This window comes from Protopterus annectens, chromosome 12.part0, assembly GCF_019279795.1.
Source record: "Protopterus annectens isolate FY-2018-M chromosome 12.part0, PAN1.0, whole genome shotgun sequence".
Lineage (NCBI taxonomy): Eukaryota > Metazoa > Chordata > Ceratodontiformes > Protopteridae > Protopterus > Protopterus annectens.
The window spans coordinates 338,730,324-338,746,612 of NC_056746.1; the positions used below are offsets into that span (position 1 = coordinate 338,730,324).

Consider the following 16,289-nt stretch of genomic DNA (forward strand, 5'->3'; position numbering starts at 1 on the left):
TAGAAAGTAACCAATGACTATTAATAACAAGCTTAACCAATACGGTAGGTGCATGGATTTTTCAGACCAATCACAAGAAAGCAGAAGGGTAATTCAAGCAGAAATTACGAGTCTGCAATCAGAGAATTAGTGAAAAACAGTAAAGGCCGAAATTAAACAACCTCTGTGATACACACATTGAAAGTATTAATTTTGCCATTTCATTTTAAGTTTACATTATCATTAAGTCCCGGTGAGACATCCGCTCCTAATCTTAGTTGCCACTGTAATTCTTTAACTTCAGGGAGCGTGTCATAATCGCCAAAAAATAAATCCACTTGTTCAAGCACTAGAAAGTAGAATCTCAAAAAGGGGTTACATTGCCCGGAATGCCTTGCTAGTGCATTGTGCACATCAGAAGCCCTAATCTCACAATAATGTTCTTTTATGCGATCAGACAGCTTTCGGCTTGTTTTGCCTATGTAGAAAGAAGTGCATGAAGCACAAACCGCAGCATAAACTACGTTCTGACTGTGGCAATCATAATGTCTTGAAAAGTGCAATTTAAAAGCATTGTGAGTGAATTGAAACGAAGAACCTTTTTGAATGTATTGGCAACAAACACAGTGACCGCATGTGAACATGCCGTGCAGTTCATTAATGTTAGAAACAGCTTGCATTAAAAATAATGAGTCCTTATTTTCCACCGAGCTTCTTAATGTTCTAGTCTTTTGTAGGAAAACAGTGGAGTATCGCCTAACACTCTGGTTAGGTTGTCAGAACTCATTAAAATATTCCAGTTGTTGGTGATGATTTTTCTGATATTGGTCATGTCTCTACTTATTGGAATTGGAAAGCTCAATGATCTATCCGCAGTTGATGTTGCTGGCTGTTTTTTGGGAGTAAACCCAGAAGTCAAAATTGGTCGAAACTTGGTGTGCCTGTCATGAGCAATTTCTTTGGCAATTCTTGTTATAAGTGATCTAGGGTAATGTTTCTGTGCAAACAGTTGACATAGAAACTCACTTTCTTGCATAAAAAGTTGGTCGTCACTTACAAGTCTGGACAGTCTAATGAACTGTCCACGAATCATATTTTGTTTCATGTAGAACGGGTGTTGGCTTGTAAAGTCCAAGCAATTATTTTTGTAAGTTTCTTTACGAAAAATGTTAGAAGACAGGCAGTTTTTTATTTTATCAATAAAAATGGTTAAGTCCAGGAAAGATACTCAGGACCCACAACCTGACTTAAAAGTTAAAAAAGAAATACTTTCGTTCATGGCAGTTGGGGGGTTTTGAATGAGTTGCACAAAGGACAACTGCTTGCAAGAAAATGTGCCAAAGCGAACATTTGTCTCTAGAATTTTTAGATAGAGGATATAGTGCGCAAGACATTGACAGTGCCATTACTGAAGCCTAGAGGTAACGCAGTGGCAGATGCAAACCATATCTCAGTGAAGGTCAATCTTTGGATTCAGGGCAGAGACTGGAGTTTAACACCAATGGTTTTAGGGTTATTATGCAATATTCCAGTGATATTAATGAATATACCAACATCATTAAAAAACATTGGAGCATTTTAGAAGAAACACCTGGGTTGACAGACAAAATTGGAAAATCCCCCTCTTTTACGTATAGGAATAACATCTCACTGAAACAGCATCTGTGCAATAAAAAGAGATCACAGCATACTGGTAAAAATGATCGCTTCGGCACATTTTCTTGCAAGCATTGCATAGCCTGCCAACACATTCATGTTAGTACCAGTTATACCCATCCATCTTTAGGCTTTAACATTAAGAGCAAATGCACTGCCAACTGCAGAACTTCTAATGTAGTATACTTCTCTTTCTGTGTGTCCTGCCATTCCTTTTATGTAGGAAAATGAATAGAATGTTCAAAGATAGAGTGCTTGAACATATTATGGACATTAAAAATAAGAAAGACAGAAGTGCATTAGCTAACCATGTAGGCTGTGAAGATCCTACACATTTTTTAATTTTTTGTGATACAAGTAATACATCCTGACATCAGAGGGGGCAACATTTAGAATCACACAGAAAGCACTGAGCAAGAATGGATACTGAAGCTTAATGCTGAAAACCCCCCAGGTGTGAATGGCATTGCTTCCCTTAAACCTTTTCTCAAAGCACGTCCATTGCCACATAAATTCTAGTAACCTGTCCTTGGAAGCTTTAATTTTTAGTACGATATATACAGAAATGGTTAGCTTGTTATGTGCAGTTTTATTGTTATGTGAAATGCTTTCTCTACTTTTATAAGAGCTTAGTAAAGCTATACAATGCACAGCACTCGTGTTTTTAATTTAACTAATCATGATATTTTTTTAATTAACTATAACCAATGACCTTAGCATTGCTGATCACCTGACATGTCTTGTTTATTTAAATGTTTTACAGTATTTTACTAGCTGTCTGATGAAGCGACTTGGTTAGTTGCGAAAGCGCTTACATTTTTGTTTAAATAAAATCTTTGGTGTGTGAGCTTTTGGTGCAGTTTTGATTCTATTTTAAATAGAAATGTAGCTGCCTATGCACATCAAGAAGGTGACGTACATACTCCCCTTTATTCAAATGATTTGTAAAGAATGCTGGCAGCTGGATAGATTGATTGATATTTGACTCTGTAGCTACATTGGGCACCCTGTCCTTATGAAAGATAATGTACGGAGGGTTTCAAAGAAAGGGCCTGCAGCTCAGATTTTCCTCTTGTGGAAGTTACAGCAACAAGGAAGGCCATTTTCCAAGACAAAATTTTTATACCACAAAATTTTTATACCACAAGAGTTAGGTTCAAAAGGCTTTTGAGTCAGACCCTGAAGAACCACAGTCATGTCTGAAGGTGGGGATAGGTCTTTAATTGGTGGCCCATGCAGAAATGCTCCTTTTATAAATGCCTTACATAACCTAGATGCAAAAACAGATTCCTTTCCCACGTGAAAATTTTGCATTGTCATCAACTGCAGTTTAATGGTGGAAAAATGACCTCGTTCCTCAAACAATAGAGAAAAAGTGAGCACAATGTCTGGCACCAAAACCAAAAAAAATATCAATATTCAGCTTGGAAGCCCAGACTGAAAATCTTTTCCACTTAGTGTTATAAATTTGTTTTTCATACAAAGCTTCTGAGAAGCAAAGATAATCTCTCTCACTGATGAAGACAGTCTGGACTTCCTCAGAATCAGCAGAAGTGGAGAAACCAGTCTCAGGGACCAAAGATTGGGTATCTGTAGACCGCATGGATGGGAGATTAGATCCTAACAGGGATCCAGTACCTGGGGCAGATACCTTAGGTGAGACCATAAGAAGGGGAACTACACCTGACGAGGTCAGATGGGGGCAATGAGAAATAGAGAACTCTTCATCCTGCTGACTTTCCGCAAGACTTTTGGAATCAATAGAATGGGAAGATGAGCATACAGGAGACCCGGAGGCTAAGCGTCGAACAGTGCATCCCTTGGGGCTTTCCCATCTTGGGGGGGGATCAGAGCAAAGTACTTGCTGCACTTGTTCAAGGGGGAGGCAAATAGGTTGCAGCAAGGCTGACTCCACTGAAAGATCTGATTTGCTACCAACTGATTTAGGGACCACTTGTAAGGACTCAGAATTGACCTGCTGAGTCTGTCTGCCAACACATTGGTCTCCCTGGGAATGTGCATTGCAAGGAAAAAGCAGTTGGAAGAGATCATCCATTCCCACACTCTCATGGCCTGTCTGCACAATGGATATGAATGGGTTCCCCCTTGCTTGTTGATGTACCAGACCACTGAGATGTTGTCTGTGTGGACTGCAAATGTCCCCGGAGGAAGGTAGCCTTGAAAGGATTGACCACTTATCTCAAGAACATTTACATGCAATTTGGTCTCTACAGGGGACCATAAGCCATGGACTGTTCTTCTCTGAAAATGTCCCCCACCCCATCAAGGAAGCATCTGTGGTCACCATGGCTGAGGGACGAGGGAGTGAAAGGGGTTTGCCATGAAGTAGATTCTCCAATGTGAACCACCACTGGATGTGTTTTCTGCAAATGGATGGCAACCTGATTGGCAATGACAATAGGTAATAAAGGCTGGCCCACTGGAACCGATATGGTCCACTGTAGAACCCTTGTATATACCTTGCCAAGGAAACAAGCAAAATTGCTGCTGACATGGATCCCAGCACCGCTGTGCTGGAAATTAATCTCATTGAGGAATTAGCTATGGAAGAAAGTTGCCAACTGAGGAGACACCTTGAGGTCACCCTCAGACATGGTCTCGGATAGAGATTTGCCCAGCTCCTGTATCAAATCTCTCTGAAGGCAGGTAAAATGTGCCAGACTCTCTCAGTCCGAAAGTTGCTGAGGTATAAACATGCTTACCATGTCTGTCCAGCACCCATGACTCCCTGTCTGGGAGGTGGACAGTAGAGCTCTCCTCAGCTAGCAGTTTCTTTTTGGCTGCCAAAACCACAATGGCATTCACAGGCATGCCCTTGCTCCAATACAACCTATCTGATGGAGGGCTCAAGTATTTATTTGCTCTTTTCGGGATGGGCTCCACAGTGTCCTGCTCCTTCCAAGCCCAACAGGAAATGAGGTCAATCAGTTCATCCACCAGGTGGTTCACCCAGGATGTACAGGTGTCCATCCCAAAGGCCTTCAGAAACACTCCTCAGGAGGAGGTTGGGTAGACCATCCAGCTTTTTGTTTCAGAATTTCCAAAATGTCTCTAAAGGAGACATCAGGTGGAGATCTGGGGGATCCATCTCCCTCATCGAAGTCTGTGTCCTCAGTGAAACACTTCACTGGGGAGTCTTAAGTGCCTCCTCTTGTACTTCTTCCTGTGAACTCCCTCAATGGGATGCTCTGGAGGAGGATTCAGAAGACAACAGGACCCCCTGGGGGTGGAACAGTCTTAAGGCTCACCCAAGAGAGCTAACCCCGGACTGGATGACTGGGTTTAGATCTCAGAAGAGATATAGGCTGAGATGGGTCAGGGGGAAGACTGGAGGTTGTTCTAGGCCTTCAGAAGGTTCTCTCTACCACCCGGAATGCTGACAGACTGGAAGACACCTCCTCCACCTCTCTGGCAGCCACAGCCACCTGGGGAGGAGGAGTACAGTCCACACCAGATATGAACCTTCCCGACACTATCAGACCCAAGCTTTCAAGGGCCGAGGCCCCAAGAGTGGGGGATGGCTCCGACAAAGACGGACATGACACCTGCCCTCCTGGTCCCCACGCTGACATCTTCGGTCCAAAGGAATTGTAACCGAGCAAGTCTGGGACCCTGATGGAGTCAAGGACAAAAATCTACTTGTCTCTGCTGAAACCTCCCTTGGATGAACCTGATCCTGGGGTTTCAAAATGTCAAGTTGTATCGAAAAAGGAGCAATTAAAGATGGGGTAGGGGACCTCAAGGACCCAGTCCAGGACAGAGAAGCAATATCCCATCTCAATCTCTGTCCTGAGGAAAGTCCTCATCCTGTCCATATCCCTTTGAAGAAGGCTTCAAGATGATCTTGAAGAAGCAGAAGAATGTTTAGATCTAGCAGGAGAAACTGCCTTGAAAACTGGAGCTGGAGAACATTGCTTTTGAAAGGGTCTTTGGGATCAGCTCCATGGTCTCAGATCTGTAGTTGTAGCAGCTTGTAAGCCACTGATCATAGAAAGAGATATTATAACTGCCATCAGAACTTGGGTAAATATCGGATCCAAAACCCAAGAAGCTCTCTCATTCAGACCCGAGATCTTAGGATCTGAAGGGTCTCTGAGCCTATGCAGATTCACAGACTTCTACTCAGACACCTCTAGGCTTGCCCAGATCCAAAGCTTTTGGATCTGAGGTGGCCCTAAGCTTGCTAGGATCTGAAATAGCTGGATCCGAGGAATCCTTGGACTTGGTCGGATAGGAGGGCTCTGGATCTGGCAGTCGGGGGCATTTTTTGACTGGAAAGAGGAGGAAGCCCCCACGGAAACAGAGTAGTCCTTCTCTTATGCTCCTTTGAACTGGATGGTTGAGGCAGGGTCTGAGCTCCAGATGAGGGGCGAAGCCTCTTTAAAATCAACTTATTCCTCCAATCTGCTAGAGCACGGGAGTTAAAGTCCATGCAGACAAGATGGTCAGAATGAAGGTGCCCTAAGCCCCAAGCAGTAGACACACTCCTTGTGGGCATCTGAATTTGGAATTCTGTGCCCACAAGAAATGTATCCCTTGAATCCCAATGGTCTCTCTGACATGCTTAAAGGAAGAAAAAGACTACACACCACACTTGTACACTCATGCACACACCCTTGACAGGCAACCAACAGAGACTAGAGACAGGGACTGAATGATGGTGCTTTGTAAGCAAGCACTTAACTATATATAAATATAAAGAATTATTTTTATTTTAATTTTTTTTTACTAAGGCGAACTGCAAAAAACAGAAAGCGACAAATGTGCAAAAATTCAACTACACTAAAAATGGAAACCTTTAACTGTGCAAGTAGACAGGAGGAAAGGCAAAGAAGAAAGAATTCATCTAACTCCTAACTAAGAAGAAAAAGACATGAACAAAATCAATACCGGAAAAAAATCCCACTTTTCCAAAAGTTGCTCAAGAGCTACGGATCACATCTGTGCTTTTCTGCAGCAAATGAGATCTGAGGGTTTTGAAAGAAGACAGGGATTATGGGTGAGGGAGGAGCTCGAGGCTCAGATCATAGTCTTGTGAAGTTTGGCCGGATCTGATCCGAGGTCAGATCCAATGACCCAGAAGTGAGGAATAATGAAATGGACATCAGATAATTTTTTTAAACCAAGTAGGCTGGCGAGTTGGCAATGGTTACTTACAGCAACCAAGAAGGCATTCTACATAAGCACCACCATTACTAGATAACCTGTCTGAAGTAGCTCACTCATGCCTCTAGTCAGACAAGACGCAAAAGGTACCTTCAGGGTTTATTGTTAAGATTAACAAACGCTAGGAACTATCATCATATAGTAGCAATTATTTTTGCATTTAGATTTTTATAGTTAGACTTTTAGGGTTTGGGACAGAATTACAGTTATAGTTAGGATTAGAGTTTTAGGTTATTCAAATTGTTTCCTGGGATCTATAACTCTGAAACAATGTTTTCCCCCACTCCATTTCACACTAATTCCCATGACTGGGCATAACTTGTGTGCTCCACTCAGAAAAAAAATGTGCAAATTTCATCCACCTGATCGTTACAAGTAACCAATGCAGTCGAGTTTTCACAATCTACTATATTATACAGAGAAATTATGACATTTCTCCTGCAAAACCTTACAGCATTTATGATACTTACTTGTTAAAAAATGGTTCAACAATCTTGGATCGGGAAGACACACGTAGTTTTGGAGGCGTTAGAAAAGAACCTAGCAAGCAAAAAAGTAAACAAACTTGTAGTTTAGCTAGCCTAAAGATAGCAGTGTAATTGCTAAAACAGAAGCAAAAGTAGTAGCATTACCTAGATAGTTAGCCATTGAGATGAAGCACAGGCCAGTTATATAGGCATCATAGCCAGCTTCATGAAGTTGTTCTGCTGCAGTGTCATAACGTGGAAAGCCTTCTGCACTTTCTGCAAAAATAACACAATTGCTCCAATATGGGAAGGAATTATTGGACAAAAGAATATATATAATTATCAGAAAATAAAGAAAGCATTAGATGTTATATTGCATAATGTGAGGTATCATTTTTCTAAAACAACACATAATTGCACTCGAGAACAGAACTTTTAAAACTTCTTACTACAAAGTATTTTATAAAAGGCGTACATATTGCTCACATCAGAAACTGAATAGCACAGTCCTGGAGTGACGTTTGATTAGTACTGAACAATATGGTCTTAAATGCCTTTGATAACAGATGTACCCAAGAATTATGAACAATATCTCATTCTGTCTCTTGTCTGTTAAAGGACTTGTTCTGCACCAATGCACACACACTTCAATATTATCAACTGGTACTGCACTTGAAGAATAACTTTAGTGCAGTTAGAGAGCTGGAGTGTAAAACTATGAACGTTGTTTTGCACATGATTATAATGATGCCCAGTTACAAACGAATAAATGTGTGAACTATGTGAATCCTAATGTACAGTATTAATAAAGTTGTCACTAAATAGCTTAGTGTATGTTACTTTATTGCTTATTTTGTTTATATGTTACTTAAATGGTATACTATGAGGACCTCTAAACAAGATGCTAAGCTCCTGATAATATATAATGTATGTAACAGGATGTAGATGGAGATGAGCAAAATTACAAACTTCAACATAAAGCAAAACTGAGGTTGCATGTTTAATCAAAAATTTAACATAGTTTTAGCGATATGGATTATACGTTGCAAAAGGATGCAACTGCCAGCCAATTAGACAGGACATCCTCCCCCACACGTGCATCTAAGGCTGCTGTGGCTCAAGCTCCAAAGGAAAACAAACAGCAGCCTGTGTGCTAAAATCACGCAGGACCTTTTTGACCCAAAAAGGAAAAAGCAAAGTTGTGAACACAACTGTATACAGAAAACAGTTGGGGCGGAGGGAGGGTGTAGCTACTACAGGAGTGATTTCATTGAACAGCTACAGTTATGGTAAGTACAACCGTACTATATTCATCATAAACCATTGCTGGAACTCTATCCTTATAGCTAATGCTACTGCAGTATATCCAATCTCGGAGGAAGGAATGATTAGTCAAAATGGTCACAGCACAACCTGTTCTGGACCAAGAAAAGAAATCTAGTTTTCAGTGCCTTGCAAAAGTATGCAAAACAGGACCAAGCACCTGCCTCTAGAATGCTTCTAGAGTGCACACCTTTCCAATATGTCAAAGACAAGACTCACAGAGTGTGCCTTAACTCTGCTTAGAAGTGATTTACCATGGTGAGAACAAAAAAAAAATAAAATAAAAAAAGGCAAAAGCAAGGGATAACTATCTAGAAACAGTCCGACACTGGTTGCCCTTTCTTTGTCCCATCATAGAGAAACACAGCTGTTCAGCCTTCCTAAAGGACTTGGTTCTGTCATGATAATGCCAGAGTTGCCTGTGCATGTCCAGGTGCAGAGTATGAAGAATCCTTTCTCCCTGATTTTTAGGTTTGGGATGGAAAACAGTGAGGTTGATGGCCCGATTCAAAAGTAAATTCAAACAACTTCTGGTGTGAATGAGGAATTTGTTCTTAAGGTAATCCTTTAGGATCATAGGATGTTACTAGGCTAATGGCCCCAGGACTCTTACAAGCCCAGTCAAGTTCAACCCATGTTCTCTGGTTCAAGTAGACACTAAAATCAGCACCCACTGCCTCTGTCCAAGAAGAACACAGGTAGAACCCCCACAGTGAATTTCCAGTTATCCATCCAATCGTCCAAATTATGCTTAAATAGGGCAAACAAGAGGCTTTGTTTAACATGAATAGAAAGCTTGTTCCAAAGGTGAAGCAGCCTCTGTGAGAGATATCGGTCTCTTCAGCAAGTTCTGTTGATGTCACATACCAGGTTAAGGTCCCTTGAGCGAGTGACCCATGTGCCATTTCACTGACGAATGTGCAGCATTTCCATTACAGCTGGGTAAGAGATTCTCTATATGCAAGGCAGAGGTCACCTCTGACCAGTCTGTACAAGACAGAGTAACATGACAATGGTTTCAGTATGTCTGAATAGGACAGATCTTGAACACCCAGAATTTTCTTTGTAAGGAACCTTGGTGGTCTCTCCAATTGCTGAAGGTGTTTGGAAAGGAACATACCAAAGGGAGCACAGACCTGATGAGGGAAGAGTACATGGGGGTTATAATGTCTTTTTCTGGAGGCAATGCCCTTACTTATGATATGAGAAATACAAAATGCCCTTCTTACCATTGTGGAGACATGATGATCGAAGTTAAGGTTGCTGTCAACCTGTGTGCCCAGATCTCTCACCACGGACTGTGCGCTTAGGGTATTGCTATTGATGTGGCAGGTTGCAGAAACATCATCCTCACCGAAGGGGATGACAGTGCATTTTTTTGCATTATGTTTAAGACCATGACTTTGGCATCACAGTCAGTCTGCGCAAGATCTACTTGCAGGATGTTGACATTACTAGGAGTTTCAATGATCACTCTTAGTTTGCATTCATCAGCAAATTTTGTTAGCCACAGTCCTTTAGTGTCAACCTGTTCTTCACTGAAGTAGATTCTGAACAGTAGGAGTCAGAGAACCAATCCCTGTGGAATGAAGCTGGTTACAGGTCTGCTGGAGTCCCCTATTTTGACAATATGAGTTCTATCAGTGAGCCAGTTTGCAACCCACCTGGCAATATATGGGTTGATACCCAGCTGGGTGAGCTATCAATGATGCGCGAGTACAGGATTGTTTTAAAGGCCTTGGCGACAGCTAGGTAGGCCATATGCACAGATCTGCCCTCGTCTAGGGCTCTGCTGACTGTTTTGAAGAAATTCACCAAGTTTAACAGGCATAATCTCCCCCTGACAAAGTCAAATGGGGTGGGAGTGAGCATTTGGAGATTTCCTACATCTTTGTTAAGGTCCATGATGCTTCGTTCCATGGCCTTTCAGACAAGACTGATCAGGCTAATGGGTCTACTGAAAAGCATACTCAATGGTGATGCTAATTCCTGTTTCAACCCATGTAAAACACAGCCTGGGATTTTGTCTGGTTCCACAGAGGCTGTGTTTTTAGCCTTGTAGAGGGCATTTAACATCTGCTCCCCAGCGATACTAGGTGGGGGACAGGTGTTAGGAATGCTTTGGGGCATATGTGGTTGGGACAAGGGAGTGAAGTTTCCACTGAACCTGTCAGACTGCAGGTTTGCTATATCCACAGGTTCAGTATATATGTAGCACCATAAACTATGAGCTCAGTGCAAATTTGGGCATTACCTTTGAGGTTATGGGTGTAACTAAAGAATGCCTTGTGGTTATCCTTAGTTAGGGAAGCTAATTTGGATTCATGGAGATCTGCGGTGGTGGTGCTGCGGTAGCGTCGTTGCCTCACAGTAAGCCGCTGTCCGGTTCGACTCTCATTTAGAGCGTCTTCTGCGTGGAGACATGTGTGAATAGGCGTACCTTCGTTGAAGGTTGTGCGTCAGGGCTGGCAACTCGGTACGTAAAAATCAACTGCCAATCATTAGCGGACCGGAGTTCCGCTGTGGCGACCCCTAACAGGGAAAAGCCGAAAGTCACAACAACAACAAGTTAGCTTTGGAGGACTTCAGTAGGAGTCTTATTTGCTTGCTTATGTTGAGGAGGGAGTGTTTCCACTTTTGAGACCATTCCTTCCTACTTTTAGACAGGTTCTCCTGTTGTATAGGCTATTAATGGCAGTTGTCCACCAGGCAGGTTTGTTTTTCCTTTAAGATCTTGCTTTGGTTCTATCAGGTACAGCAGAGTCAATAAAATTGTACAGGTGTTTGTATAAAGCATTGGTGTACAACTCAGCACAGGTGTCTGCTCCATCAGTGGGGGACAGTCTATGAAGCTATTTATGCTGTCACGTAAGAATGTGTAATTGGTCTTGGAGAAGTTTTTTAGTCCAGTTGTTGCTAAGGGGGGGTCTTGTGTTAGTTGCTTCAGGAGAGACTGACTTGTGGTCAGATCTCACTAGAGATGGCTACACATCAGGGTTGGTGAGCACCAAGTCCAGGATGTTTCAGCCCCTTGTGGGCATGTCAACCAGCTGGTCCAGAGTCCTGGAGTTAACAAAGTCCAGGAACCTTTGGGCAAGTGAGTTACAACATGTATAATTTACCCTGTCGATAGAGGGGTAATTAAAGTCATCCAAAACCAGGCTGTTTGGTTGTATCTTGATTGACTGAAGTAGACCCAAGTAGGCTGAGTGGATGTCCAGATTCATAGGCTCACAGGTTCCATGGGTGTGTACTAGACTAATGGCCCTGGGGCCTTTACAAGCCTAGCCCAGAAAAGTGCCCTGGCATTGTGCCACTTGTCATTAGCTCTCAGTGCCTCTATGAAGTAGAGCCACTGGAGTGATCTCTGGAGTGAACTTTCTATTTCCCATCCACTCATCAAGATTTCTCTTGAAGAGGGCCAATGAGGTGCTATGCTTGACATGTATGGGAAGTCTATTCCAGAGCATGGGCAGTCTCTGGGTTATGAACCTGTCCCTCCAGCATGTTCTGTTGATTGTTGTAATGAGGTTGAGGTCTCCGGAGTTTTTTTGAGTCTGTCCATGGCAGGACATGTGTTTAAGGCCTAGAATCCTCTTCATGAGGTACTTTTGTGGCCTCTCCAGCTGTTGCAGGTGTCTAGTGAGGTACATGCCAAATAGGCATTATACTCTATGATTGGTCTAATGAGGGAAGAGTAGAGAGCAATGATGAACTCTTTCTTCCTGGATGCAAAACCCTTGGTGATGAGATGTGCCACATAGGACTTTCTGACCACAGTGACAATGTGGTGGTCGAAGGAGAGGTTGCTGTCAACCTGTGTCCCCAGATCTCTTATAATGCCTTCAGTGTTCAGTGGGCTCCCATTGTTGTGATAATTAGTGAGAACTGAGTTTTTCCCAAAGGGGATGACAACGCATTTTTTGGCATTAAACTTAAGGCCGTGGTTTCGACACCAGTCATTGGTCTCAGTGAGGCCTTTCTGTAGGATGTCTGCATCACTTGGGGAGTTAATAATGGCTCCCAGCATGCAGTAGTCTGAGAATTTGGTCAGCCATAGAGTTCCTCCGTGTTGACCTGGACTTCTGAGAAGTAGATGTCAAACAGGAGAAGACCCAGGACCAATCCCTGTGGGACTTCACTCGTGACTGGTCGGCTGTCTGACTTGGAGTTCGCTACTGTGGGTTTTATCTGTGAGCCAATTTGCAATCCACCTAACGATATAGGGGCTGATGCCTAGTTTATTTATTTATTTTTTTTATTTTTATTTAACATTTGTTGACCGGGAAAGTCCGACTAGGTTCCACAGATCCTGTTTTCAGCAGAGGCCCGGGGAGAAATGCTCCAGAAGCATGTCTTTAGAATGTGGGAGGAAACCGGAGTGCCCGGAGGAAACCCACGTGAACGCAGAGAACATGCAAACTCCACACAGGATGCACCCCAGCCGAGAATCAAACCGGAGAACCTCTTGCTGTGAGGTGTCAGCATTAACCGCTGCACCACTGCGCCACCCAAACTCACCAAACTAGTTTGCTGAGTTTATCAATAATTCTTGAGTGAGGAATGGTATCAAAGGCCTTAGCCAGATTGAGGTAGGCTGTATGAACTGCCTTACCTTCATCCACCGCCCTGGTGACAGACTCAAAGAAGTCAACCAGGTTGAGCAGGCATGATCTACCGTTCACAAAAACCAAACTGCGTGGGATCTGGATTTTGGAGATTCCCTATATCCTTGTTAATTAGGTCCATGATGATGCGCTCCATAGCCTTATATATCAGACTTGTCAGGCTAATGGGGCGATAATTTCCAGGGTCTGTAGTAGCTCCTCCTTTATGGAGAGGGATGACTGTAGCAGTGTGCCATTCAGTAGGGACAAAGCCTGAGGTAAGGCTGTGAGTGAACAGAGCACACAGATGCGGTGCCAGTTCACTTTGTAATTCATGTAGAACACAGCCAGGGATATTGTCGGGTCCCATGGAAGCTGTATTCTTGGCCTTAGACAATGCAGCTCTAACCTGTGCTGCTGTAATGCTGGGTGCCTGGCATTTTTCCTGTATTGAGATTGGTCCTTTAGAGGAGGAGAGAGGGGTAAAGTTGACACTGAATCTGTTGGCCAGTATGTTAGCAATATCTGTTTGGCTCAGTATAGGAGGTACCACTGTGCAGTAACTCAGTGCAAACCTGGGTTTTGCCATGGAGATTCTTGATATAACTAAAGGCTTTGTGGTTGGTTTTAGTGTCTGCTGCAATTCTGACTTCATAGCTGGCTTTGGAGGTTTTGATGAGGGATCTCAACTTTTTGTTGACGGTAATAAGGGAGTTTTTTCAGATTTGGGACTTCACCTTTTTTTGCAACAGTTTCTTCCTTCTGTTGTAGAGTTTATTAATGGCAGGGGACAACCAGACTGGTTTCCTTTTTTGGAGGAGAGTGTCTTGTTTCTGTTGGGTATGGCTAGTTCCATGCATTTATGTACATGTTGGTACAGTGCACTGGTGTAGGATTCGGCAGTCATGCATACACTTTCCATTGGCATGGGTGCTGTGAAGTTAGCTACCTCTGTTTTTAGGAGTCCAAAGTCAGCTTTGGAGAAGTTTTTCATGGTTGACACCTTTGCAGGGGGTGTGAGTGAGATGTGAATTTCCATGGTGATTAGTTTGTGGTCGGATCTAACCAGGGAGGAACTATTGGTGTAGAGCAATGGTTGCCCATGGTAGTAATAACCAGGTCAAGGATGTTGCGTCCTCTAGTGTGTGTAAGAATGAGCTGGTCCAGGCCATTGGAATAGAAGAATTCCAGGAAGCATTGGGCTAGTGCATTGCTGCATGAGTAATTTTCCCAGCTGATGGAGGGGTAGTTGAAGTCACCTAGTACAAGTGTGTTGGGTTGGATCTTAGTTTCCAGAATGCTTAGGAATGTGGAGTGGGTCTTGGGAGACCTGAATCGACGTTTTACCTGGAGTATCTCGGATGCATTATGCTGGGCTACTAGTCTGGAGGTGTGCATATCCTTTATAAATATGGAGGAATCACCGCCTTTGGAGCTTCGGTCCATGTTTTGGGGCCGAAAGGTGTGGAATGAGTTATAGCATAGTAGGACAGGGGTGCTTTCTGCTGCTTTAAACCAGGTCTCCGTTGCAGCACAAATGTCGATGTTCTCCATTTTGAGGAGTGCTTTGAGCGAGTGCATCTTGAGATTTAGACTTCTAGTGTTGAGTAGCATGACCCTCAGATTGCATTTTACAGCTGTTACGGTGGTTATTTGGTCTTTGGAACACTGCCTAAAAAAGGCACTATAGGGGTGGCAACAGCCTTAGCCATGGCGGGGGTCATATAGCTGGCAATGACATGAAGAGGGGTCTTACCTACAGTCAATTGCACTTTAAGTAATTCAAGTGAATCATGCTATTTAACCGATATAGAGCTATTTAACCACTTCCCATAGTTCTCATGCATTCAGTTTGTGGTCTGAACATGTGGAAGGAAATGTAACCTGGTAAGGCCGGAGTGCTCTCCTCAGTCTTAAACCAGGTCTCAGTGACTGCACAAATGTCAGCATCTTCCAGGGGCTGGACTGCTTCCAGTGAGTGCAGTTTCTGGTTTAGACTCCTAGCGTTTAGCAGCATATCCCCGAGGTTGTTTTTAGAGGGTATTTTTACATTGGGAATTTGTTCTTGTGACATTGCCTAAAAAACAGCATTGTGGGGATAGCAAGAGCCTTAAACAGTAAACGAAATCCCAATGGTGACAGATGAAGACAATCTCTGGTAAAGCAGAGGTCTGTCGACCATGTCATCCCAGGGTGACAGATACTGGATCCCCTTTGAATAACACCAGAAACTAAGCAAATTGTCGAAGTCAATCATTTTTTGTTTTATTGACGTATCATCCTAGGCTAAGTTAAAATGCTGCTTAAGGCTAAGGACATACCTGCCTGAGACGCAGAGACCTCGGTCATGTCTCTCTTCATATAGTCCAGTGAGGTACATCTTAAGTCATTCACACCAACATGGACTATGATGGAGTCATAACAGTGCCTGTTGTTGAGAGACTTCAGTGTGTGTGTGTGTGAGATCATGGATCCTGGCACCTGACAGACAGCTGACTTCTTCCTTATCCAACCTAGAGAGAGGGACATCTGTGTCTCTCAGAATTGAGTTGACTAAGATGTTTGATTTTGTGTTAGGGGCTTGACTGGTGAGACACTGGTGTGTGGTATATAAAGTGAACTATGTTCTGCAGAAGATGTATTATGTGAAGCGTGTTTGTGTTTGCATTTGGGAAGTCTCTGATGTTTAGGTAAGCTTCTGCTAAGGACCTCTGCATTTGTAAGGTTTATGCGTTGTTGGTTTGGTAGATGCAGGTGGTGAGGTGTGCATGCTGACAACCTACTTAGTATCAGATGAATTGACTGGTGAGTGAGAGTCTTGATTCTAGATTCTTGATACAGATGCATCTCTCTCGTAACAAATTTGTTTGGACTAGAAGAAATGGGTTGTCAGTCTACATGAAACAATTGCTACATTGCCTCAGGATGCTCAAGTCAATCAGGCTGGCTGAAGAAACTGGAAAATTTTTCATGCATAATCCTAAGTAAGTTGAGGTGGTCAGAAAAAGTACAGTTGTGTACTTACCATAAATGTAGATGTTCGAGTGTATTCACTGTTGCAACCATTACC

At 43.0% G+C, this 16,289-nt stretch overlaps 1 protein-coding gene across 1 annotated transcript in view; it reads right to left on the bottom strand.

The window, feature by feature from the left end:
- Positions 1-16,289, bottom strand: part of PARN (poly(A)-specific ribonuclease) — a 1,015,251-nt gene that overhangs the window by 468,222 nt on the left and 530,740 nt on the right. The window contains exons 16-17 of the mRNA XM_044088915.1: positions 7,455-7,565; positions 7,293-7,362 (exon numbers count right to left, since the gene is read on the bottom strand). Coding sequence (XP_043944850.1) covers positions 7,293-7,362; positions 7,455-7,565 — 181 coding nt within the window. The remainder of the gene's footprint in view (positions 1-7,292; positions 7,363-7,454; positions 7,566-16,289) is intronic.